This window comes from Pteronotus mesoamericanus, unplaced genomic scaffold, assembly GCF_021234165.1.
Source record: "Pteronotus mesoamericanus isolate MK-2021 breed Mesoamerican mustached bat unplaced genomic scaffold, CSHL_Meso_final contig_64, whole genome shotgun sequence".
Classification (NCBI taxonomy): Eukaryota; Metazoa; Chordata; class Mammalia; order Chiroptera; family Mormoopidae; genus Pteronotus; species Pteronotus mesoamericanus.
Window position 1 is genome coordinate 3,287,457 of NW_026555224.1, and position 24,525 is coordinate 3,311,981.

The window sequence follows — 24,525 nt, forward strand, 5'->3', positions numbered from 1 at the left end:
GAGGGCCTGGTAATCGCCTGCTCCACTGGCTCGTCCCCCTAGAGGCCGAGCGGGGCCACAGCCGTACAGGGGATTGTGCGCTCGCAGGCTAAGCGGTCTGCCCCTTTAAGGGGTGAGGTTGGGCCTCCTGTGGCGGAAGCGGATTGGCTGGGAGGAGTCCCCGGAAGTGATTCACGAAGAAGGCCACGTGGGCGAGTACACCCCACATGGCGGTGCTCCTGAGGATGCTTTTGCAGCTGGGGAGGCCCCCGGGAATCTTGGGGCGCTCCCTGGGTCGGCGCGAGGCCAGCCTAGGCACTGATTCCGGGGCTGCAGTGCGAGTTCGATTTGCCCCCAGCCCCACAGGTAACGTGGGCGGACGTGACGCTGCAGGCCGAGGCACACGGTCGCGTGCCCGCCCCCTGATGTTCCCGTAAGAACCCGTTCTTGTGGAGTCAGACTGGGAGGGCTACGCGACCCTATTTTATAGAGTCAGAAACAGGTCCACAAGCGGAAATTATTCGCATGGCCACGAATTCTTTGTGTTTATTGGACCTCGCCATCTCGTTCGGTCTCTTTTTCTTGTATTCAATATGCATTAAGTAAAAACTGCCAGGTACTGTTCCGCTGCTGTTTCCATTGAAAAAGTAAGCCCCCGGTCCCGACAAACAAAAATACTGTGATTTTAGACAGTCACGGGTGCCATTTGGAAAATGAAGCAGGATAGGAGACTGGGGGTTAGATAAGGATGCTCAAGAAGACCTTGCTGGGAAGGTGACATTTGAACTGAGAACCAAATGACAAGGAGGTAGCTATGTGAACCTGCAGAAGGAACCTTCTGAGGAGAGGAAATTGCCCTGTGGTTAGTGTTAGAGTTTAGCAAGCCAAAGGGACTTAGGGGCCCATTGCATACTCTAGTGGACGTCTTGTCAGGGCTTCCCCACCAGTTCCTAAAATTTTCGTCAGGAGGATACCTCTGCCTTCACTGTGAGCATGCCTCTCTTCAACCCCAGGGTCAGTATATAAGAATATCTTTGTGGCAAGATCCCAGCTGCACAGAGTGGCAGATCTTTTTGGTTAGTATAGAGCGTCCTTTTCAAACTACCCATGCTGAAAGGACTGGTTTTTAATTTTCAACCAATTATGGATCAATACTTTTATAAAATCAATATAAATAGATTACTAGGAAAATGAATTAAAGCATATGAGCCTACTCTTTGTTAGATTAAACAGGTAGAACATTATTCTGTCAAACTGCTGTAAATTCCTACACATTTACTCTCAGTTTCAGTGCTTACTTGGTTGTAAACTGGCAACAGTTCACAGACCAGCACCAGTTTGGGTGCCAGAGCCTGAGATGGAGTAAAAGCTTCTGGCTTTCTCACTTCCTAGCTGTGTAACTTGGGCAAATTATTTCACTTCTCAGAGCCTCTGAGTTTTGTCATCTGTCAAACAGGACTAAGTAATACTGCCCATCTCTTGGTCTTGAGGTAATGCAACTGAGACACTTGGGAACTTTTGGTAAGAATGCACTTAATGAACTGTAACCTCTATAATAATTATTGTAATTCATGTTTCCTTGCTAATTTGCAGGAAAAGCCATTTAGAGCAAAAGCTGTTTACTACAGACATAAAAAAAAAAAATTACCAAACACAGATCATTGCAATGGCTAAAATTAATTGAAGGCTGTACTTTGGTCAGCATTTAGGCCTCGCAGCAACCCTATGAGAAAGGTTTCTATTTTTTTTTGTTTTTAATCCCTCTAGTAGATGAGGAAATTGGAGCTCAGACAAGTAAAGTGCTGAAGGGGTAGCAATTAGTAAATGGTGAATGCAGAATTTGAATCCAGGTTTATTTCACATAAGAGGTCTTGCTTTTAATTCCTGAACCTTTGTGTCTTCTATCTTGGGAATCACTGGTTTTGTGGTGGACTTGCAATAAATAACTGGAGGTCACACACATAATCAGTGTTAAAAAGAGACTGCCTAACACCAGGGCAGCTTTACCTGGTCCTGGGCCGCTTCCTGTACTTGGAGGTGCAGATGAATTCACTGTGCAGACAGAACTGTGGGCCAAACCAAAGAAGGTAGAGTAAGAGGAAATAACAGCCCTGGGAAAATTGTTCATTTTAAGTTTTTGGTCCGGAATGATGGAAAAGTAAAATCTTAAGAATTTAAATTCAGGTGGAGAGAAATACCACAGAATCAAATGTTACTTTTGGTTAGTGTTTAGAGCCAGCACTTAAGGTGAAAATCTCAAGTAGACAAAATTCAAAATGTATAATATGGATAGTCATGACTGCATAGAGAATGTATGGAAAATGTCATTTTACAGTATTTTTAATTTGTAATTAATTTTTTCCCATGTACATCGTTGAATTTACATAAGTTTAATGTACATATGGTAATTACTTCAGTGAATAAGGCTCTGCTGCTCTCCTTTGGGTGAAACTTGGCCTAGAAGCAAATATCAAAGTAGAATGATGGGTGCATTTTCAGCAAATTCGAGCCTGTTTACAAGATGCATTCTCCAAAACTTGAGTGTCTTCTTCCAGAAAGAGGGGCTAAACAAGTTACCACCCTTTCCTTCTCTGTGACAGTCTGGCTGTCTAGGTGCTAACTGGGGAGATGGGACAGAGATAGTGGTCTCTTGGGCTTTGATATTCATTGAGATATTCTGTCACAAGCAGAGCTTGCTTGCCCCTGGACTAAGGTTTGTCAGGTCATGTTACCTGTCTTGTCTGAGCTGTTTTCTTTTTATACCAGGCTTTTTGCACCTGGGTGGCCTCCGCACTGCCTTGTACAACTACATCTTTGCCAAGAAGCTCGGAGGAAGCTTTGTCCTGCGGCTGGAGGACACGGACCAATCCCGCCTTGTGCCTGGAGCAGCGGACAACATTGAGGACATGCTGGAGTGGGCAGGTGAGACTGGCAGAGAAAGGAACCTGTAGTCTTCCCACGGGACCCAGGATGGAGGATGAGGAGCACTTGGAGAGATGGGACATTTGTGCTGCCTGGGATAGCAGGTGCCACTTGAAAAGATGCCGAAGCTACCTGAAGAAAAGCTCTAAGGCTGTTTGGAGAATCCTGTTCTTATCCCAGAATCTCAAGCCCTCCTGATGGCAGGCAAGAAATAGGCCAAGTATAAGATGGACCTGGGGGACACTAGACCGGTGGTAAGCTGGAACATATTCCAGTCCCTCATTTCCAAGTGGGAATACTGGCTCAACTTGTCAAATCTTCTGACTTCCAAGAGGAACCACAATGCCAGGGATTTTGTTATGTTTAAATGAATGCTTCCCATTGTTAAATCTGAGCTCAGGTTTTTGGTTTTTCTTTTTAAAACTACACTATGAGGCAAACAAAATGTGCACGATCTCTGAAGTCGATCTTCAGAGATCAAATTGTGAGAAATTTAATCCTGAACACAGCTAAGCTCAGGGAGGAAAGGAGGAGTGTATTTGTGTTCCCTGGGTCAACAGTTGCCTGTCTTTTTATGAAGAAAGGGTAGCAGGTTTGGGAACCCGCAGGGAGGCATGCTCATTTATGTATGGTGGTCTTCGCTCTGGAGGTAACGCTGGAGCAGAGACTTGCACAAAGCAAGGGGCCACCCTGTGGTTACCTAGGGGAAGAGTGTTCAAAGCAGAGGCAATAGCAGATGCAAAGACCCTGTGGAAGTGAAGTGCTGGGCGTGTTAGGCGAGCAGCCAGGAGGCCAGTGTGGCCTAAGTACAGTGAGCAAAGCAGAGTAATGAGAGGTACAGGCAAAGCTGCTATGCCATGCAAGCCAGGTGAGAACTCTTAGTTACATGCAGGAACTCTGCTGGACACGGAGGGTCGCAATGAATAGGTGCCACCTGTGTGGAGCCCCTGGTGCAGTATGACTGTGTGAATGAGGCTGCAGTCCCCACCCCAGCATTGTGGTGAGGCATAGGGCAGGCACCCCAGGGTACTGACCGCTGGAGATGCTTGCTTCAGGGGTAATTCTTTTCTTTTTTTTTTTTCAACGTGTAATTCACGTAATATGAAATTCATTGTTTCAAAGTGTACAATTCAGTGATTTTTAGTATATTTGCCATGTTGTACAACCATCACCACTCTCTAATCCCAGTACATGTCTATCACTCCAAAACGAAACCCAGTACCTAATAGTAGTAACTCCCTATTCTCCCACCAGCCCCTGGCAACCAGGAATCTACTTTCTATCCCTGTGGTTTGCCTATTCTGGAAATTACATACATTGTAAATGGAATTCTACAATATGTGGCCTTTTATGACTGGCTTTTACTTAGTGTAAGGTTCATCTATGTTGTAGCATATGTCAGTACTTCATCTTCTTTATGACCAAGTCATTGTGGGAAATACCATCTTTTGCTTACCTATCCATTTATCCATGGATGAGCATTTGGCTGTTTTCTACCTTTTGACTCTTAAAAGTCACTGCTGTGAACATTTATGCACTAGTTTTTTCTTTGGGTGGGGGAGGTTAAAGATTTTTTTTTAATTGTTGTTACAGAGCGGGGGAAGGGAAGGAGAAAGAGAAGGGAAAGAAACATCAATTTGTTGCGTCTCCTGCACCCCATGCCCTCCCCAACCAGGGACCTGGCCTGCAACCCAGGCACGTGCCCTGACTGGGACTCAAACCAGTGACCCTCTGGTTTGCAGGCCGGCACTCAATCCACTGAGCCACATCAGCTAGGGCTATGTACTAGTTTTTACGTGAACATACGTTTTCTTTTCTTTTTTTTTAATTTTTAAATTGATTTTAGAGAGAGGGAAAACAATAATGTTTTGGGGGTTTTTCATTTCATTTAGTTGCGCATTTACTGGTTGCCTCCCATAGGTCCCCTGACTGGGATTTGAACCCACAACCTTAGTGTATTGAGACAACGCTCTAACCAACTGAGCTACTGGCCAGGGTTGTGAACATATGTTTTCAGTTCCCCAAATGGAGTTACTCTTAAACCCTAGGACATCCATGTGCTGAACACATTCAGTTATATTAGGAAAGGACCCCAAATATACCTAATCTAACTCTTTTTTTTTTCTGACAAATGAAGAAGTGGAGGCCCAATGGGAGAAGGAGCTAAATAATACTAATGACAATTATGTCCAAAGCTGACCAAGTGCCTTGCATATACCAGGCAGTGCACTAAGCATTTTACTGTGACCACCCTCACAGTAAAGTTTGTGTTCTTTTACAAATGAGGAAATTGAGTCTTTGAAAGGCAACTCACTCAAGGTTTCCATGCTGGCCAGTGAGTTCGAATGTGGGCTGTGTCTTCCAGAGTTTGTGTTAACATCGTGTGTGCAAGATTATCCATGTTGTTATCCTTCTAATTCATTTAAAAACTATCTGAAGGCAGAAACACTGTCATTCAACTCTTCTGTATCCCCTCTGCCCTCTCCTGAAAATGTTCATAGTTCAATATGTCCTTTGTGACCTGAGGAACCTGGACCTTGGGTTAGGGATTTGGCTGCTAATATGTAGACCACGTTTCCTCAGGCTTATGTAGCAGCTGTTAGAGGTATGCTGTTGGGCTGAGTGCTCTGTAAGCAGTGATGCTTTTAGTTCTCAGTCACTCTGCACAGTAGGCTGTCAGCTCTGCTTTTCAGAGAAAGGAACTGAGGCTTACAATGGCTAAGGAATGCAAAGAGACAGTACGGTGAGTTGTTAGGAGCACAGACTCTGGGGCCAGCACACCCGGGTTTGAATCTAGCGTCCTTTATCCTTGGCCAAGTGATATAACGAAGTCCCTCTGTGCCTCAGTGTCCTTGTTAATGAGTGGGGATAATAATAGCATCCACGTGGTATGATGGTTCTGAAGCTTGGTGGAGGTCGTAAAATATAAAAACAGCTTGGCACTCTGGTGCTTCTACATTTGGATCCCTTGTCACAGCCAGTCAGGGGCAGAGCCAGGAGTCTAGCCAGGCCTGCTGGGCTGTGCCCTGAACCATGTCTTCCTCCTGAGTGGGCTGTTCCAGGCCTGGATGGTTTTCCCCACCCTAGGAAAAGGGTGGATGGAGAGGACATGTAGTTGGCAGTGAAGACACAGAGCCAGCACACATCTGCTATACTCCTCCACCAGCCCGTGTGACCTTGAGCACTGAACCACTCTGTGTTTTAACTTTTCATCTATAGATGGGAACTCATGGTAGTACGGAGTTCACACATTATTGGGAGGATTAGAAGCTTTCCTCCATTTGCCAAGCCCTTAGAGCAGTGCCTGAGAACCAGTGTCACGCGCATCTCATGGTTATTATCTGGTGGTTACTCTTTCCATGCTCCAGGCATTCCCCCTGATGAGAGCCCACGCCGGGGAGGCCCCACTGGGCCCTACCTGCAGTCCCAGCGGCTCGAGCTGTATGCCCAGGCCGCAGAAGCTCTGCTGAGGACCGGGGCTGCTTACCCCTGCTTCTGCTCACCACAGCGGCTGGAGCTGCTGAAGAAGGAGGCACTGAGGAGCCGCCAGACACCCCGGTGAGAGCTCCAACCTGTTATGCTGCCTCCCAAAAGTTGGGTGTGTTTGTTAGCTGTTGGCTGCATAACAGGTTACCCCCAAACTTTTACTGTCTTACAATTTCTGTGGGTCAGGACTCAGGGTCTCTGTCAGTGCTGGAGCCAAGGTCCTGGCCAGCTTGTGGTCATCTGAAGGCTCAGCTCACAGAGAATCTGCTTCCATTTTCCCATGAGGCTATCAGCAGACCTCAGGGCCTCACTGGCTGTTGCCTGGACACATTTCCTTGCCACTTGGGCCTCTCCGTAGGGCAGCTCACAGCATGGCACCTGACTTTCCTCAGAGTGAGCCAGGGAGAAAGCAAGAGAGTGAGACAGAAGCCAGAGTGTTTCTGTAACCTAATCGAGGAAATGACAGCTCATCATTTTGGTTTTGCTCTGTTCATTAGGAGGAAGTCACCAGGTCCAGCCAACACTCACAGGAAGGGGAAGACACAAGGGCAGAAATACCAGGAGGTGGGGATCACTGAGGTCATGTCCAAGCTACCAACTGCATTGGGTCCCAGGCAGAAACATGCAGTTTTACTTATTTGTTATTTTGCATAAGTAAAATGTTCCCATGTTTAGAAAAATATATACACAAAGCCCTCTCCTAACCCTGACTCTGGCTACTCAATTAATTTCCTCTCCAGAGAAAACTGGTGTTAGAATTTGCTTATGTCTCCTGTGGAGACAATCAGAACATACACTGATAAATGCATATCATTTCTCTTCCTGCCCGTTCAAATGGTAGCACACAACAAGTGTATTGTACAACATTCCGTCTCAAGGATTAGTCTGTGTCAATGCACAGGTTTTCTGATGCCGGCATTGTATTCCATTGTATAGATATATCATCATTTACTTAATCAGTTCCTTGCTAACATACCGTTATATCATTTCTAATCTTTTGTTATAAAAAAACTCTATGTTATAAAAAATCTCTAATATCAAATTTGCTGTGGCAAATTATGTTGACAAGCATCATTTTGCACACATACAGTGTTTCGTTGGAACCTTTGAGACATGGTGCTGCCTGGTGGCCCTGCAGTAGCTGCATTCCTTTCAACAGTGGCATCATAACTTAAGTTCCAGTTTTAGTGAACTGTCTGCACAAGGGCCCAGATGTTTGGACAAGGTTGCAACATTCACTGAAGCACTGATTTTTTCATTATAAACACCATCGTACTTGTCTACTGACAGAAGATTACTTTTTTGGCCCAAGGTCATACAGTTACCAGAGACATAGAGAGGGCTCATGCCCATCATCAATACTCTTAGCAGCTCTGCTGCTCTGCTTCCCAACAGGTATGACAATCGGTGCCGGAACCTGAGCCAGGAACAGGTAGCCCAAAAGTTGGCCAAGGACCCCAGGCCTGCTATCCGCTTTCGCCTGCAGGAGGAGGCACCGGCCTTCCAGGACTTGATATTCGGCTGGAATAAGCATGAAGTGGCCAGTGTGGAGGGGGACCCGGTCATCCTGAAGAGCGATGGCTTCCCCACATACCACCTGGCCTGCGTGGTGGATGACCACCACATGGGCATTAGCCATGTGCTGCGTGGCTCAGAGTGGCTGGTCTCAACCTCCAAGCACCTGCTCCTCTACAGGGCCCTGGGCTGGACACCGCCTCGCTTTGCCCACCTACCCCTACTCCTCAACAAAGACGGCAGTAAACTGTCCAAGAGGCAAGGGGACATTTTCCTCGAATGTTTCGCTGCTGCCGGCTTCCTCCCAGATGCCTTGCTTGACATCATCACTAACTGTGGCTCAGGGTTTGCAGGTACGCACCCATCTGAGAGGTTACAATGGGACCACAGCAGTGAGGAACTAGGGCTTGGGTCCAGACCCACCTGGTCCCTAGTCTGGCTGTGCCACCTACCAGTTACGTGAACTTGCACAAGTTCATTCTTTGATTCCACAAATATTTATTGAGTCAGACAGTGAACAAGACAGGCATAATCCCTGCCCTCAAGGAGATTATAGTCTCTGAACCTTGGTTGCTTCATCTGTAAAATGGAGCTAAGTGTCTACCTCTTAGGTGTAAGTTAGGATTCACTGAAGTCATGAGTGTAAGGCCCCAGCACACTATCTGCTACACAGTAGGCACAAAAATTGCAGCTCCTATGTATGTTACAATTATATTACTACTCTAACAGTATTAGTAGTGTTACTGTGACCCCAGTTTATTCCAAGCTAAGACCTTATCCTCAGCCCAAGACTTTGAGCCAAATCTTAGAGAAACACCAATTAGGATGACCTCTGTGGGGAAGATTTCTGAAAATGAGACAGTAATAATCTACTTATTTATTTTGCTCTTATTTAATCCTTAAAATAGCCTTGGGATGTACTTATTATCTCCACTGTTTAGGGGAGGACTGGGAGGCTCCAAGAGCTTAGGTAATTTGCCAGTGTCACACAGCTACTAAGTGACATGGCAGAAGCTCATTGTAGGCTGAAGTATGACCACCATGCCCACTGGCTGTATGGGACAGAGCTGCTGCTTTGAGAAGCAGCCCCTAGCACAGCTGTTGGTAACTCTGGCTGCACTTTGGTAACCCAGGAAGCCTAAAAAGCATGCTGGTGTTCAGACCCCACCCAGACCAATGGAATCAGACTGCAATACAGCTAGGCAGTGGGTGTGCTGTTCCTGCAACTCATGTCTTTGAGTACTTGGGGGTAGGTTAAGCCTGATTTTTTTTAAACCATTGTTTTTCCTTAATGACTGAAGCCTTTCTGCAAATGAAAGCTCATTTGGGCCCTTGATGTAAAAATAGCTAAAGGTTGAATCCTTTTGATGAAAATGGGGTGGGGAGCCCAGAGCATGCTCACTCAGCCTCCCTTGGAGTTGAAATTGGGGCTTCCAGGAGAGGAAGTAGGGAGTTACCTGGCTAGACTTCCCTTGCTGCAGAGAACCAGATGGGCAGAACCTTGCCAGAGATGATAGCACAATTTGACCTGACTCGAATCACCTGCCATTCAGCCCTTCTAGACCTGGAGAAGCTCCCAGAATTCAACAGGTGAGTGGGGTACCAGAGAACCTGTGGCGGGAAAGGGCTTTCTTGATGATGATGGGTCTCCACAGCAGAGGGTCCTATGGGCTCCAGAGTCACATATACCTGATTTTGACTGTGGGCTCAGGTGTCTAGTGCTGTGTGATCACAGGTAGTCACCTGACCTCTTCAGGCCTCTGTTTCCTCGTCTCTGAAATGGGGTTAATAACAGTACCCACCTCATGCAGTTGTTAAAGAGTTGAATTAAATATTCCATCAAACTATTTGCACAGACCCCAGCACAAATAAAGTACTTGGTCAATAGTAGGTACTGTTTTATCATTACCATTATTCTTGGGTATCCCTCGTATGGATTCTGTTGACCACCAAAGCCCGGCAGGGAGCATCTTCATTTTAGAACCACCTCCCACCTGCCAACATTAAACGAGCACTTTCTCAAGCCACCAATTGCATGTATCAAGTGGTCCTTCACTCAGAAACTTCTGAACATGATTACAGTTCCCATCACTCTTGACATGTCCCAGTCTAAGGGCCAGGGTGGTAAAGCAGCAGACAGGTTTATATTCATGGTTGCAGGGACTTCTTGACACCTTCTCTTGAGCACTGGTTTGGGGACAGGCTCTCCTTGGTGTTCTCTTTTCATGAACCCAGGGAACTCATGAATGGCAGGTGTTTCAGGGCTATTACTTCAACTACTTCTCCAATTAGAGCTGTGAGGTCAGTTGTATGATTTTTCCCTGTTTTACATATGAGGAAACCAGCACATAGAGCAGTTACCTAACTGGCCAACGTTCACTCAGAAAATGGTGGGCAGCTTTTGAATGGGGCCTTCAAGAACAAATGCAGTGCACACATTGACTGTACTTGTACTCTGCCTTTCTTATGGAGAAAGCAGTATGTCGGGCAGCTGGGGCGATGACTGGGGGATACTTTGTGATTTGCTCTAGTACCCCTAAAGCACATGGGGTGGCCAGAGGAGGACAGAGTTGGGCTTTTGCTTAGTGTGAATCAGGGAGGAGATACGGCTTTGGGACACCCACAGGTTTAACGCAGCTCAAGCTGTTACGTTAGATGTTGCAATAACAAAGGCACTGCTGTGATTAGTTTGTAACAGTAAAGAGAGCAGTAGTGGTTGTCAGGGCAGCAGCAGTACTAGTGCTATGGTAGAAGTATTAATAGTGATTAAGGCACCCAGCACTTACTGTGTCCCAGGCTCTGGACCCTACATGTGTTAACTCAAGCAGGGCCACCAGGTCTCTGATTCCTTCTACTGTCTCCTCTAGCTACTAGGAGCCCCCTAGAAATAGTCTCAGTAGCAACTTCATGTGATTTTTGTAATTAATTGCTTTAAAAAAAATCATGTGTTTCGTCACCCTGTGCTCCAGGTAACTTACCAAGGGTTCTCACCCTGCCATGCTCTGACACGCGGAGGCCTCTGTTCAGATCCCTGTCCGTCTCCAGCCCCAGTGTGGTAGCAAGGCAGGCCTTGTGCTCAGTGCTTTAGTGATAGTCCCTTATATAATCCGCTTTACTGATAGTCCCTCATAAAAATCATTTGACTTATTAATTTCAATAAATTAAAAAATTAAAATTTTTTTTTCTCCTCTACAGACTTCTTTTTCCTTTTTTGGAGGCAGCAAAGCCTCTGAGACTCCAACCTCCAGCAAGACCCTGTCAGTCCTTGGTCCTCTAGGCTGCCCTTGCCCTGTCCCTAGCAGGAGTAGAGAGACTTGAGAGAAAAAGAGCATGAGTAGTGCCGGGTAGGAGCCCTTGTCCCTGGCACAGAGGAAAGGCAGGCAGCCAGGGATGGGTGAACATCTCATGGGCTCTATAATTGGACAGGCCTTGAGTGGGGCCAGCCCCACCAGGTGTTTACAGTAACTGATATGATCGTATGGAGCCTCAGGATGGTCACCTCTAATATGGAAGCAACAGTGTGCCTCCCTCACAGATTTAAATAAATAAAACCTTGTTTTTGTTTTTTAAGGCAGATATCTCTTATTTTTGTGTGATCTCTTCCTAGTTAAAATATTAGCTACTATTTTAAAAGCATTAAAACAGCATGTTTCTAGGTTGCTTATTTATTTATTTTTTTTAGAGATTGGGGAGGGAGAGAGAAACGTCGACTGGTTGCCTCTTGCACACCCCCAACTAGGGACCTGGCCTGCAACCCAGGCATATGCCCTGACCAGGAATCGAACCAGTGACCTTTCAGTTCATAGGCCGCTGCTCAATCCACTGAGCCATACCAGCCAGGATTCTAGGTTGCTTTTTAAAGATTTTATTTATTTACTTTTAGAGAGAAGGGAAAGGAGGAAGAAAGAGATGGAAAGAAACATCAATGTGCTAGAAACATCCTTCCAGTTACCACCCACATACCTCCAACTGGGTACCTGGCCCACAACTGAGGCATGCTCTGACTGGAAATCCAACAGATGGCCCGTCGGTTTGCAGGCCTGCACAAATCCACTGAGCCACACCAGCCCAAGCTCTAGGTTGCTTTTTAAAGCCACCTGTTTAAACACTGGCTGGTGTGGCTCGGTGGATTGAGTGCCAGCCTATGAACCAAAGGGTTGCTGGTTTGATTCCCAGTCTAGGGCACATGCCAGGGTTACAGGCCAGGTCCCCAGTGTGGGACACATGGGAGGTAACCACACATTGATGTTTCTCTCCCTCTCTTTCTTCCTCTCTTACCCTCTCTCAAAATAAATAAAATCTTTTTAAAAAAAAAAAACAAAAACTACCTGTTTAAGACCTTAGCCAGATTCCTTTCCTTTTATAAGTTTAAAGGGAATTCCTTTGGCTTCTCTCACAGGCTGCACCTTCGTAGGCTGGTGAGCAACGAGACCCAGAGGCGCCAGCTGGTGGGAAAGCTGCAGGTGCTCGTGGAGGAGGCATTTGGGAGCCAGCTGCCAGACAGGGCTGTCCTGGACACAGCCTATGTGGAGAGGATCATCCTGCTAAGACAGGTGTGGGGTTGGGAGCTCCAGGAAACTGAGGGAGTGGCAGCACCCCCATTTTTCCCCTTCCATTGTGTCAACCCTGTTCCCAGGACATTGAACTGCTGCCTCTTCCTCCAGGGTCACATCTGCCGCTTGCAGGATCTGGTCTCCCCGCTACACTCCTACCTGTGGACTCGCCCTGCTGTGGGGCGAGCACAGCTGTGTGCCATCTCAGAGAAGGTGGATGTGATTGCCAAACACGTGCTGGGGTGAGTCCCCACAAGCCAAGATCAAGGTTCTGCACCCTCCTACCCTCTTTTGCCCCAGGGTCCCCTTTACCCCAGGGCTTGGCTTTTGGGCCTGCAGCACAACCCATGGCCAGTGAGAGGTTCTTGGTCAGCTAATCACTCACTGACTCTTTTGGTAGGAAGGGAGCCCAGAGGAGCTCAGGCTGCCCCTGGAAGAAATGATGCGTTCAGGCTCTTGGGTTGTATCCACCTGGGTCCCATCCCAGCTTCACCTCTTACTCATCCAGCTAGTTCATCTGCCCAGATGACTTCACTTTGTCTGAGTTACTACATCTCTTTTAGCTTGTTTTCTCACCTGAAAGGTGGCAGTGATACTAGTTCTTACTCTAACAGTACCAGAACACTTTCAATGACAAGGGTGAAAAACAAACAACCATGGAAAGGAATGACTGGTCTGCATAATCGCGGTGGTCAGAACTAGGGCTGACTTGAGGCTTAACACAGGGCCCAAAAATATGTCCCCAATTCCCAATTTCTCTGTCTATCCCTTTGATTCCCTGCCTATACTCCTCCATACTGGCTGCTCCTTCTGCAGAGGCTCTGGACAAGGTAGATGGAGAGTGGGATTCTTTCCCAACTAACAAGTGTATTTCTGTTTACCTAACAGGTCAGGGGTGAATGGCTTTCCTCTATGTCTCCAGGGTTGTGCCATCCCTAGATTTTGCTCTTGTCCGAGTGGTGCATGGTGGCTCACAGACCATCCAGTATTTAGCCAGAGAAGGAAGGAAAAGAGGAGGCAGACAAGACATTCCTTCCCCTTAAGAACTTGGCTTAAAAGCTGTATGTTAATTTCCACCTGGATCTCACTAGCTATAACCCTTAAGGCCACACCAGGCTACAAGGGAGTCTGGGAAATGTATTTTTTTATAACTTGGCATAGCGAGATGATGTTTTGATCAACTGAGCTAGCCAGCCAGAGCCTAATCCTCTTAATTATATCTAAATAATACTTCTTATTTTTCCCAATTTTTTTACAGAAAAGGCACAATACAATAACAGCATTCTCTGTCTTTTTTTTAATTTAATATATATTATGATATGTCCAGTGGTTAGAGAACACTCTCATTCTTGTTTACAGCTACACCTATCCCATTATTATACCCAGTATTTACCACCATTTATTTAACACCTCTCCTACTGATGAACATTTGGATTGCTTCCAGATTTTGCTGTTGCAAACAATGCTGCAATGAGTAACCTTGAATAGACATCATTAAGCATGTTTGTAAGTACAGCACCAAGATAAATTCCCAAGAGCTATTATTACTAGTAATTATACTCCCTTAATTTTGGGCATTCCACTATATAGGGGCTATTATTTGTAATTCACTGGAATTAGTGTCTTAACTCCCTATCCTGCTACAGGCATTGTTGTTAGAGGCACTCTGTTGCTCCTGTTCAAGACTGGAAAGCTGACACATAAATGATTAGAAGCTGCCTGATCTCTTGAAGTCCCTTCTATGCCCACGCAAAGCTCTAGGCCAGCTCTCAGTCCTGAGAAGCCATTGTTGGCCACCTGGGGCCTGTCACTTTCATCTGATCCTTGGTATTTTGCTTCCCCGTAGTGACATTAAGGAGAGTGTTTATTTTTTTCGCACATTACATTTTATATTTTTGATATTTTATCTCCTTCGTTTCATAAATAACAGCCATCACGTGACCCAGTTAATGATGCAATAAGAAAGATTACTTTGCTCTCAAATTGGAACTCAGTTGCTCAAGTCCTAGAGTCACTAAGATCTGTCTGCCCTGAAAGGCTATTTGCTCAGGTCACTTGTGAATCCAGTACCTACAGCCAGCAGCACTATACACTGAACCAACCTCTGGAGTAGAGCTGTCCAGATGCTGTTGTGCATAGGTGGTGTCAGAATGGGCATCATAGACCATCTGCCTCAACCCCTGACCATCTGCCTCAACCCCTGTTCAGCGAGTTCCCACCCTACGTCCGTTTCTTGTTCTAACTCCGAATCAAGGTTGGGGTGAAGTTTTTGCAAGTCCAGTTCCAGCTGAATAGGGAATTCCTCTTGAAATCAAACATGATTTTGGGAGAGGACCTCAGCTGGACTGCCAGGAAAGGGCAATTTGCTGATGCAGTGGAGCTTCAGTCCTTAAGTTCTTCAATCTTTGGGCAGAGGATGGTTGTAGCAAGTTGGTGGCAGGGCCCTCACTGGGGCTGCAGTTTCTTGATTCCTTCCTTTCTGCTCTTCCATATTATATCTTCCAAAGTCTACCCCTTTCCTCAGCCTTGAAGCTGTGTTTCAGATCATTTCCCAGAGGGCTTCATCCTTCCATCCTACACCTAACCCATCCCTGAATTTCTTTTTAGATCCTCTCAATGTTTCTGAGCTCTTGGGTGTAATAAATATTAGCTAACTTTTTATTGAAGTATAAGATCTAATACTTTCGAGTACTTAACTGCCTGTTCAGGCAGTGTGCTTAGTTCTTAATTGTTTTAATTAAAACAATTAAAACATGTTTTAATTTAGCCACACCATAGCTCTGTGAGGTGCAGATGCTGTTATCATCCCCACATCACAGATGAGGAAACTGAAGCATAAAAATTACATGCACAGAGGTAGCAGTTAGTAGATCCTCTTATTTTGGTATGTTCTTAGTTTCCCTATGTTATGCCCATATAAGCCTGGATTCTTTGGTTCCCTGGTTTTTTTCTTCCCCAACTCGCATGGGGATGGCAGTAGTAGATACTCCCTCCCTCCCCGCTCCCCCAGGCAGACCTGAATATTGGCTGTGCTCTTTATATTATACCTGATCCATAGTCTTCCAAAGTTCTCCCTACCACCCATTTGCCATTGGCCCCTGCAGGTCCCTCATGGACTGCCTTCCTCTAGGCTTTTAGAAGGACCTGGTACGAGCTTAACTCAGGACATACTGAATGCAGAACTGAAGAAGCTGTCAGAAGGTCTGGCCGGCACCAAATACAGTGACGTGATGAAACTCCTCCGAGTGGCCCTCAGTGGACAGCTGGTGAGATGGGCAGATGGGTTAGAGTATTTCATGGAGCTCTCATGTACCCATTCAACTACCATTCACTGGTAGCACTGAGCTTATCAATCATACAAAGATGAATGAAACATGAGCATTCCCCTCACTAGTCATTCAGGAGACAATACTTGTTGAGTCCCTACTGTGTGAAAGTGCCATACTAGATACAGAGGATACAGCAGTAAATAAAACACTCACCCGCCCTTCCTTCATACTTCATGGAGCTGGCAGTTGATTAGAGGGAACACACATACCAATACAAAAGAATAGTTCCAGGGATGTAGCCTCAGCCTTGTAAATGAAAGAGTGAAATGCAAACTCTTTTCCTTGGGGTTGGCCTGGGGTATGACTTGACAATTGAGGCTGGACATTAGTTCCTTGGGCAGCTTAAAATCATAGGAAATGTTTTCTGTTTTTGTCCTTAGCAAGGACCGCCTGTAGCGGAGATGATGGTGTCTTTGGGACCAAAGGAAGTACGAGAACGAATACAGAAGGTGCTTTCCAGCTGACAGGGGATGTGCTGGACACTGGAGGTAGCCCTAGGAACCTGTGTGTTTGGAAACTGCCCTCGGAGAGGAGGAGCAGGAGGCCTATGGCCCATCGGAACCAAGAGGAGAAACAGAGTCTCCAGGTGCATGCAAGTGCATTCACGGCTCCATGCAGCTCTGTCCTCATCAGTTGGCTAGGAAAGCCCAGCATCTTCTCACCTCCTTGAATCTGGAGAGGAAGGCCTTATGTCTGGTTCTGGTACCACATTACATGGCAGAGACTACAAGCTGGTTCATAGGACAGTCCAGAGGGTTTATGTTTACGCTGCCCAGGCTGCTGTAACAAAATGCCACAGACCTGGAGGACTTAAACAACAGAAAATTATTTTCTCACCATTCTGGAGGCTGCAAATCCAAGATCAAGGTGTTGGCGGTTTCCTTTCTCCTTGGCTTGCTGATGGCTGTCTTCTTGTTGTCCTTACATGGTCATCTTTCTGAGTGTGCCCTTGGTATCTCTTTGTATCCAAATGTCATTTTCTTATAAGGACACTAGTCAGGTGGGATTAGCACCCACCCTAATGGCCCAGTTTTACCTTCATTGCTTCTTTAAAGACCCAGCTGTAAGTATGGTCACATTTTATAGTCCTAGGGGTTAAGGCTTTGACATACAACTGGAGGCGACACAATTCAGCTTTTGACAGCTTGGCAGCAGCCTGGACTCAATTCTCAGGACAAATTTGGACTTTGAGCAATAAAGGATGGTTGACAAGCAGAGATGATCTATACGTCAGACTTTCTTTGGGCCTTCAAAGAGAAGGTACTCATCTGTCAGGTGTGGGAGAGGCACTTATGTCACATACTGTTTTTTTGTCCCGGACTTGTGGCAGCCTGTCTCCCTTCCCTAGAGGTTGTCTGTTTCTCTTTCCCAGTTCTTCAGACCTCATCCTTGGAATGGAGACCTTCACCCTATGTCTTTTATTCATATTTACCACCTTCTTATACCCATTACTTGTTACATCACTGTCTGTGAGCTTCTGAAATGAGATGTTCTTGGGGTAAAGAGAAATAGCTTAAGTAAAATGAGGACTGTGGCTGGCTACAGAGACCCCCTACAGGGCTACTAGATGTCTTCTGTGTGGCAGCTAGCCTCTGAGATGCCTCCCAGTCATTGCTACCTCTTGGTGTTTACACTGAATGGGGGTTGAACTGAGATGCACCATGGCTTCCATCTCATTACTCTGTGGGAAGCCACTTTCATATGCAGATGCTCAAGCAGCCTTGTTTAGAGGTACATGTGATAAGGAACTGAGGCCTCCTGCCAACAACCAGGTTAATACTGCATCTTGGAAGTCAGTCTTCAGCCCCAACTGAGTCTTCAGATGACCGTAACCCTGGCTGATGTCTTGACTGCAACCTTCATGAAGAGCCTGAGCCAGAGCCACTAAGTGAAGCTGCTCTTGAAATTTCAGACACCCAAATTATGGGATAATCAGTATTCATTGTTTAAAGCCACTAGATTTTGGGATAATTTGTTATCCAGCAGCCAGTAGCTCACATCCTCTTCGTGTCCAGGGGAGAAGGGCAAGGGGAATGAAGAATTTGTTGAGCTTCACAGAGAACTAATCTTTTCTTGAAAAGTGTATCGTATAAAGTTCTTTGATCGAAAACAATGGAAATCAGCTCTGCCTAATTTAAGTTTATTGGAGACCATAAGTTTATGGGAATTTTAAGTTTGTGAGAGAGTTAGAGTCTATGGGAAAGCCAAAGACCCAGGTCTGGAAAAGAGAGGACCTAGGGAACTTTGGTTGTGCGGGCAGCAGAAGCTAGTGGCCAGTCTTCAGTGGAGACACTGGAACTCCCAACTGTGCTTTGTTGTTGGTTTCTCTCTTTGCATTTTCCCCTTCAGTTTTGGATGATAGCTCAAGATTCCAGCTCTAGGAAGAGAGTGTCTTGTTGTGCTAATTGAGGTCATGTTGCTGTTCCTTAACCAGGAATAGGTGGTCCCTGCAGGATAATATCCAATGGGAAAAAAGCTGTTCCCAAGGAAAACTGTTTTTTCAGAAGAAGGGGACATAATAATAAAACTAGTGTTTTGTTCGGCACTTACCTGAGGTGCAACCACATTTGGGTTTCAGAATTTGCTGGTAAATACTTCACTCCATTATCTCATTTAATCTTCACAGCCCCATGAGAGAGGCATTATTATTTCTGTTATAGATAAGGAAACTAAGGATGGGAAAGATAATTAACTTGAGTTTACAGTCTGAGACAATACAAGGATTTAAACTTTAGCTCAGCTCTTAACTACTGGGTTACATCAGAGTCTCTGCTTCTAAGACATGAAGGATGGTTACGAGAAACTTTCTCATACTCTGGCTCATGGTGAAGGAATGTGAATATTATAACACTGCAAGTGATGAAAATGCTGAGCTGATAAAAGTGCAGCTACTTTCTCAGTTGGAGTGAATTATATAAAAAGCAGCATATTTGGCTAAAAAGTTTGGTTTTTCCTATATGATGGCTCTAGTAGTGTTTAATTGTCTTTAAATTAATTCAAAACAACTTTGTACTTCTGGTCAAGAAGGAGGCATAGGTAAATATGCCTTGCCTCCTCACACAGCTATAGCAAAAATTACAACTAGACTACAAAACAAATATCACCCAGAATTGTCAGAAAATCGAGCCATAAGGGAGTCTTGACAGCCAAGGATTTAAAAAAGCCTTATTCATCCAGATGGGTAGGAGGGGTGGAGACGCGAAGAGCCACAGGGATGTGGAACGGGTAGTCCCACATCCACATGTGGTGGATAAAAATTTGGAGGGATATCTCAGGAGCAAGGGATCCCAGCCCCAGGCCAAATGACACAGTCCAGGGTTCCAGTACCAGGAAGACAAGTCCCCAAAACTTCTGACTGAAACAATTTTGTTAGATTGTAGTGTGACAGCTGTCATATCAGTGTGCATTTTTTCAAAAAAAAACTGGTGAACTTTTGTGTAGCCATAAAATAAGCAACATTTTCATATTATGCTCTCTTCAAGAAAGGTAAAAACACAACTTAAACACAAAAAAAGATTTGCACTGTGTATGAAGAAGGTCCTGTGACTGATTGAATGTGTCAAAAGTGTTTTTTGCAAAGTTTCGTGCTGGAGATTTCTCACTGAATGATGCTCCACACAATGGGGTAGAGCAGTTGAAGTTGATAGTAATCACATAAAGAAATTAATCGAAAACCATCAACATTAGATAGAGGACGTACTCAAAATATCCACATCAAGCATTGAAAATCATTTGCAGCAGCTTGGATATGTTAATTGCTTTGATGTTTGGGTTCCACAGAAGTGAAAAGAACCTTCTTGACCATAATTTCTGCATGCAATTGTCTACTTAAATGTAATGAAAATGTTCTGTTTTTAAAACAAATTGTGATGGGTGATGAAAAGTGGATACTTTACAGTAATGTGGAACAGAAAAGATCATGGGGAAAGATAAAACAGGAAGCAACAAATGAACAAACAACAAACTCGAAGACACCGACAACAGAAGGGTACTTACCAGAGGGGCAGGAGGGTCGTGGAAGGATAAAAAGGGTAAAGGGGGTCAAATATATTGTTGAGGGAGACTAGGCTTTGGGTGACTATCTCACAATGAATAATATATTACAGAATTGTACACTTGAAACTTGTATACTGTTATTGACAAATACTACCACAATTTAATTTTAAAACAATCTTCGAATAATGATCAGGAAAGAAATTAGACCTCTTCTGTAAATACAGGTAGAATTTTAAGAAGAGAGATGTGCCCAGTCTTCCAACTATGGGCAACACCATCCTGTTGTGCTTGGGTTCTGCAGAGGGTTTCTGTTGTCTTCACCCAGCAGAGACCTTTAGGGTGTTTTTGTTGTTGTTGTTGTTTTGTTTGTTTGTTTCCCTGGAGAAGCTCTTGATGGAGACTCAGTGAATTGTGCAGCTTTAGAAAGGGGAACATTCTTCCCTATGTCGAACACACAGCTGTTGTGCCTCCTGCCCCTATTTGTGGAATCATTTGGCCTACCTTGCCACTCTGTATCCCTGCCCTGCTGAGTTCATTCTTGTGGGGTGATCAGAGTGCCATGCAGAGTGGGACTTTCGGAGTGTCTCCTGGGGAGGCTTTTGTCTGGGAATCAGGCAGGTAGGTGCTAGCCTATGTGGCTACAGTGCAGAGGAGACACTGTGAGCTCAACCCATGGATCCCGCAAGGGGGAAGAAGTGCCCTCTCCCATTCTACATGATTGCCAGCAACACCCCCAACAGGAGACTTTGGATCTGCCCTTCCAAGTCCCTGTGGTCCTGCTCAACTGAGCTCAGTTCCATGGTGGTGGAAGGGTGTGCTGTTCGGAGCTGGGGCATTTGGAGTGTGTCTCCTTCAGAGGCTATTGTCTGGGACCAGGATGACATGCATGGTTCCCTCCTGCTGGCTTGGCCAGAACCACCTTCAAAAGGAGACTTCTGGTCTGGCCTCCTGAGCCCTGGTGGCTCCACCCTATTGAGCTTACTCCTGCAGAGGGGACAGCTGGCTGCACCCAACCTGAAACTGCAGCACACTCAGCCTGGGGGAGATAAAGTTGGAGATTCTGGACAGAAACTCTAGTTTGGCTGTGGATTAGGGGCCACTTTCCCCTCATTGAATGCCTGGTCATGTAGCCCTGACCTACTAGCCCCATCCTCCCAACCCCAGTCACCCAGCCCTACTGAGCTCATGATGGGGAAGGGTCTGTGTGTTGCGGCCAGCCTGGGCCCACTCTGCAGTCTTTTTTTGGAAGTCTCTGGAGAAAGATCAGGCAACCTCTGGGGGAGGTGCAGTAGCTGACAGGGAGGCAGACTCCAGGGATCCTTGGACCTTTTATAGATCTGCCTCCAGATCTAAGCTGGAGGAAGGTGACCCATTGTACAAAGATTGGCCCCCACCATGCACACCCAGGCCCAGTAGACACAACCACAGTGAATAGTGTGGTAGTTCAGATAAGTAGCCCAAAGCCAGTTACACACAACATCTAACATCAACCAGTACCTGAACCCTGCAAAAGTGTACCCAAAACCAACACAACCAGTGGTGGGCTTCAGGCCACACCAGAGCTCAATCCAACTAGCTGCATAAGTGGCACACCCAAAGAGGAATCAGGCAGCCACCAGACTCTGCTGGAAACGATTCCACCTTGGGGGGCAGTCCCTGCACAGCGATTTATACACAGTGATCAAGATTTAGCTTTAAAGCCAGCCAGCATGAAGGTTTAACTCCACCCATGAAAGGGCCAACAGCATTCAAGACACAACTACAACAGGAGGGATAAACGTTCCTGGAGCACTAAGCTCAGGTGTTCTGGAAGATTATTCAACAAGGCACACACACATCATAAAGCCATCATAACAAGTTTTGGAGTCATAGCAGATCTACCTAATACACAGAGACAAAGTGGAAAGAGAAATAAATATGCACCAAATAAAAGACCAAGAGAAAGCCCCAGGAAAAGAAATGAAATGGAAGCCACCAAGATACTAGATGCAGAGTTTAAATCAATGGTTATAAAGATTCTCAAGGGCCTTAGGGGAAGAATGGATGATCTCAGTGAGAAGCTAAACAAAAAGATAACAAGCATTTAAAAGGATACTAAAACTATTTAAAAAAAAACAAAAGCAGAATACAATGTCTGATAAAAAGAATGTACTAGAAAGAATCAAAGCAGGTTAAATGAAGCAGAGGTTCAAATCAGCAACTTAGGGGACAAGATAACGTTACCCAAGTAGAGCATCAAAAAGGAATTTTTTTTTAAATGAGCAAAGTCTAAGGGACCTCTAAGAGAACATCAAGCATAACATCTGCATTATAGTGGTATCAGAAGGAGAAGAGACTAAGGGGTAGAGAAACTTGGAAGAAATAATGGCAGAAAACTCCCTAACCTGGTGAAATAAAAGTCACACAGGTTCAGGCAGCACAGAAGTCCCAATCAAGATGAACACAAAAAGACCCAAGGCAAGACACGTCATAATTAAAATGACAAAGGTTAAAGACAGAATCTAAAAGGAACAAGAGAAAGACAGTTACTTACAAGGAGTTCCCATAAGGGTTAGCTGATTTCTTGACAAAATTTCAGGCCAAAGGGAGTACCATGAGATATCCAGAGTGATGAAAAGCAAGGGCCTAAAACCAAGGCTACTCTATGCAGCAAAATTGAAGGCAAAATAAAGAGCTTCCAAAACCAAAAAAGCTAAAGGAGTTTATTACCACCAAACCAGTATTGCAAGAAATGTTAAAGGGCCTACTTTAAGAAGAAGAAAAAAACATATAGAGGAACATAGACATAATATAAAATGGCAATAGGGGGAATCGAAATGGCAGAGGAATGAGTGGAAGTCACACTTACCTCCACCCAGGACCAACCTGGAATTACAACTAAATTGTGGAGAAATCACTTGGAACAAGCAACTGAACAATAAAGAGAGAGGAGCCTTGTAACCTCAGAGACAGAGGAATCAGCTTTAGAGCAATCTAACTGGTAAGGAGTGCCATACAGACTCAAGGAGGTGGGTGGGGCGCCCATGGGAGGCAGCACCAGAAGGATATTGAAATGACCAGTTGAATCCCCCTGAGATGAGTGAGATCTAAACCATAAGCGGGGATCTCCAGACTACAGCAGCAGAGCCCAAAAAGTACACAGATAACAGCCAGCTGCGAAAAGCGGCAGGGTTGCTCTCTGCCAGCGACAGGTGGCTGGAGATGCAAAGAGCTATTTAAAGGGCCAAAATGCATAAATATTTATTTGCAGCCACTTACCCTGTGCTTTGGCAAAGGCAGGCACAGAATGGGGTGAGATGCCTGAGGAGAAACTGGGGAAGGAAGCTTTGGGGAGAGAACTGAGAGAGTAGCTGGCGGGATCCCAGTGCTGACTCATTCCCCATGTGGCAGCAGCCATCTTGTTCAGGCAGACCGCTCCTTTGAGTGGTAACAGATTGAGAGGACACAATAGCCCTACCCCCAGGAAGGACTTGGCCCTGTTTAGTAAAGCATGGCAGCCACAGATAGTAGATCCCTGGCTAAAGGGGGCACAGAGTGGTCTAGAGATTCTTGAGGAGATACTGGAGACAGAGGCTTTGGGGGGAAAACAGAGAGAGTCGCTGGCAGATCCCAGTGCTGACCCCTCCCCCATATGGCAGCAACCGTCTGGCTCAGGCAGACCATGGCCCTGCGCAGCAGCAGCGTGAGAGGACATGACAACCCCACCCCCAGGTGGGATTCTGCCCCACCCTGTGATGTCTCTAAGCTGGTCTGCTGAGTGCAGATTGACTACATTAACAGCTGAAGGAGACAGTCACAGACAGTAGATTCCTGGAAGTCTTGAACAGACTGCCTAATAACAGATAGGGTCAACATCTGACATCATGAGAGGCAGGTCCAGAAAGGAAAAAACAGTGGTCTCCTACTATAGAAGTTCACACCACAAAGTCAGGAAATCAAGACAGATCAATTTAAGAAGCAGAAACAAAAGAGAAGAGTCTCACAAATAATGGGAAGACAAGGAAACACCCCCCAGTCGAAAGGAAAGGAGGAACCCCCCCCGAAAGAGAACTAAATGAAATAGAGACAAGTGAACTATCAGATACGGAGTACAAACAATGGCTCTAAGGAAGTTCAGTGAGCTCAGGGAGCTCAGAGAGAACTACAAAAAACTACAGGGAAACTGCAAGGAACTTACTGCGAACTATATCAGCATGAAAAAGGACATAGAAACTATCAACTGGAGGCAAGAGGAAATGAAGTGCATGATTTCTGAATTGAAGAACACAGTAGAAGGAATCAAAAGTAAGCTAGATGAAGCAGAGGATCAAATCAGTGAGCTGGAGGATAAGGTAGAAAAAAGCTCCCAGGAAGAGCAAGAAAATGAAAAAGGAATCAAAAAGAACAAAGAGGCATTTAGGGAAATGCAGGACAACCTGAAACGTAATAATATCCATATAATGGGGATAACAGAAGGAGAAGAGGAGCAAGGGATAGAGAACCTGTTTGAAAAAGTAATGATGGAAAACTTCCCTAATTGGAGGAGAGAAAAAGACACACAGTCCGGGAAGCACAGAGGGTCCCATGCAAGAGGAACCCAGTGAGGCCCACTCCAAGACACCACATAATTAAAATGGAAACATCAAAGACAAAGAGAGAATCCCAAAGGCAGCAAGGAAGAAACAGGCAGTACATACAAGGGGGCCCTGAGATGACTAGCAGCTCACTTCTCAACAGAAACACTGCAAGCCAGAAGGGAGTGGCAA

The 24,525-nt window shown here is 45.5% G+C and overlaps 1 protein-coding gene across 2 annotated transcripts; it reads left to right on the plus strand.

The window, feature by feature from the left end:
* The first annotated feature begins 179 nt into the window (after window positions 1-179).
* On the plus strand, window positions 180-19,185 carry EARS2 (glutamyl-tRNA synthetase 2, mitochondrial). 2 transcript variants are annotated; one of them, XM_054580899.1, is made up of 9 exons: window positions 180-345; window positions 2,746-2,901; window positions 6,270-6,459; window positions 7,783-8,255; window positions 9,384-9,492; window positions 12,302-12,455; window positions 12,567-12,697; window positions 15,586-15,721; window positions 16,165-19,185. In XM_054580899.1, the coding sequence occupies exons 1-9, from the start codon at window positions 207-209 to the stop codon at window positions 16,246-16,248; spliced, it is 1,572 nt and encodes a 523-aa protein (XP_054436874.1). In that variant the 5' UTR covers window positions 180-206; the 3' UTR covers window positions 16,249-19,185. The 2 variants fall into 2 exon arrangements, with proteins under 2 accessions (XP_054436874.1, XP_054436875.1); XM_054580900.1 differs by having other exon boundaries at window positions 15,594-15,721.
* The last annotated feature ends 5,340 nt before the right edge of the window (window positions 19,186-24,525 follow it).

What these genes read in the sequence shown, in the direction of transcription:
- EARS2 (XM_054580899.1), top strand. Translation starts at nt 207, where the DNA reads ATGGCGGTGCTCCTGAGGATGCTTTTGCAGCTGGGGAGGCCCCCGGGA. An exon ending in GGACATGCTGGAGTGGGCAG is followed by an intron (nt 2,902 to 6,269) that starts GTGAGACTGGCA and finishes TCCATGCTCCAG; the next exon opens with GCATTCCCCCTGATGAGAGC. An exon ending in AGGAGCCGCCAGACACCCCG is followed by an intron (nt 6,460 to 7,782) that starts GTGAGAGCTCCA and finishes GCTTCCCAACAG; the next exon opens with GTATGACAATCGGTGCCGGA.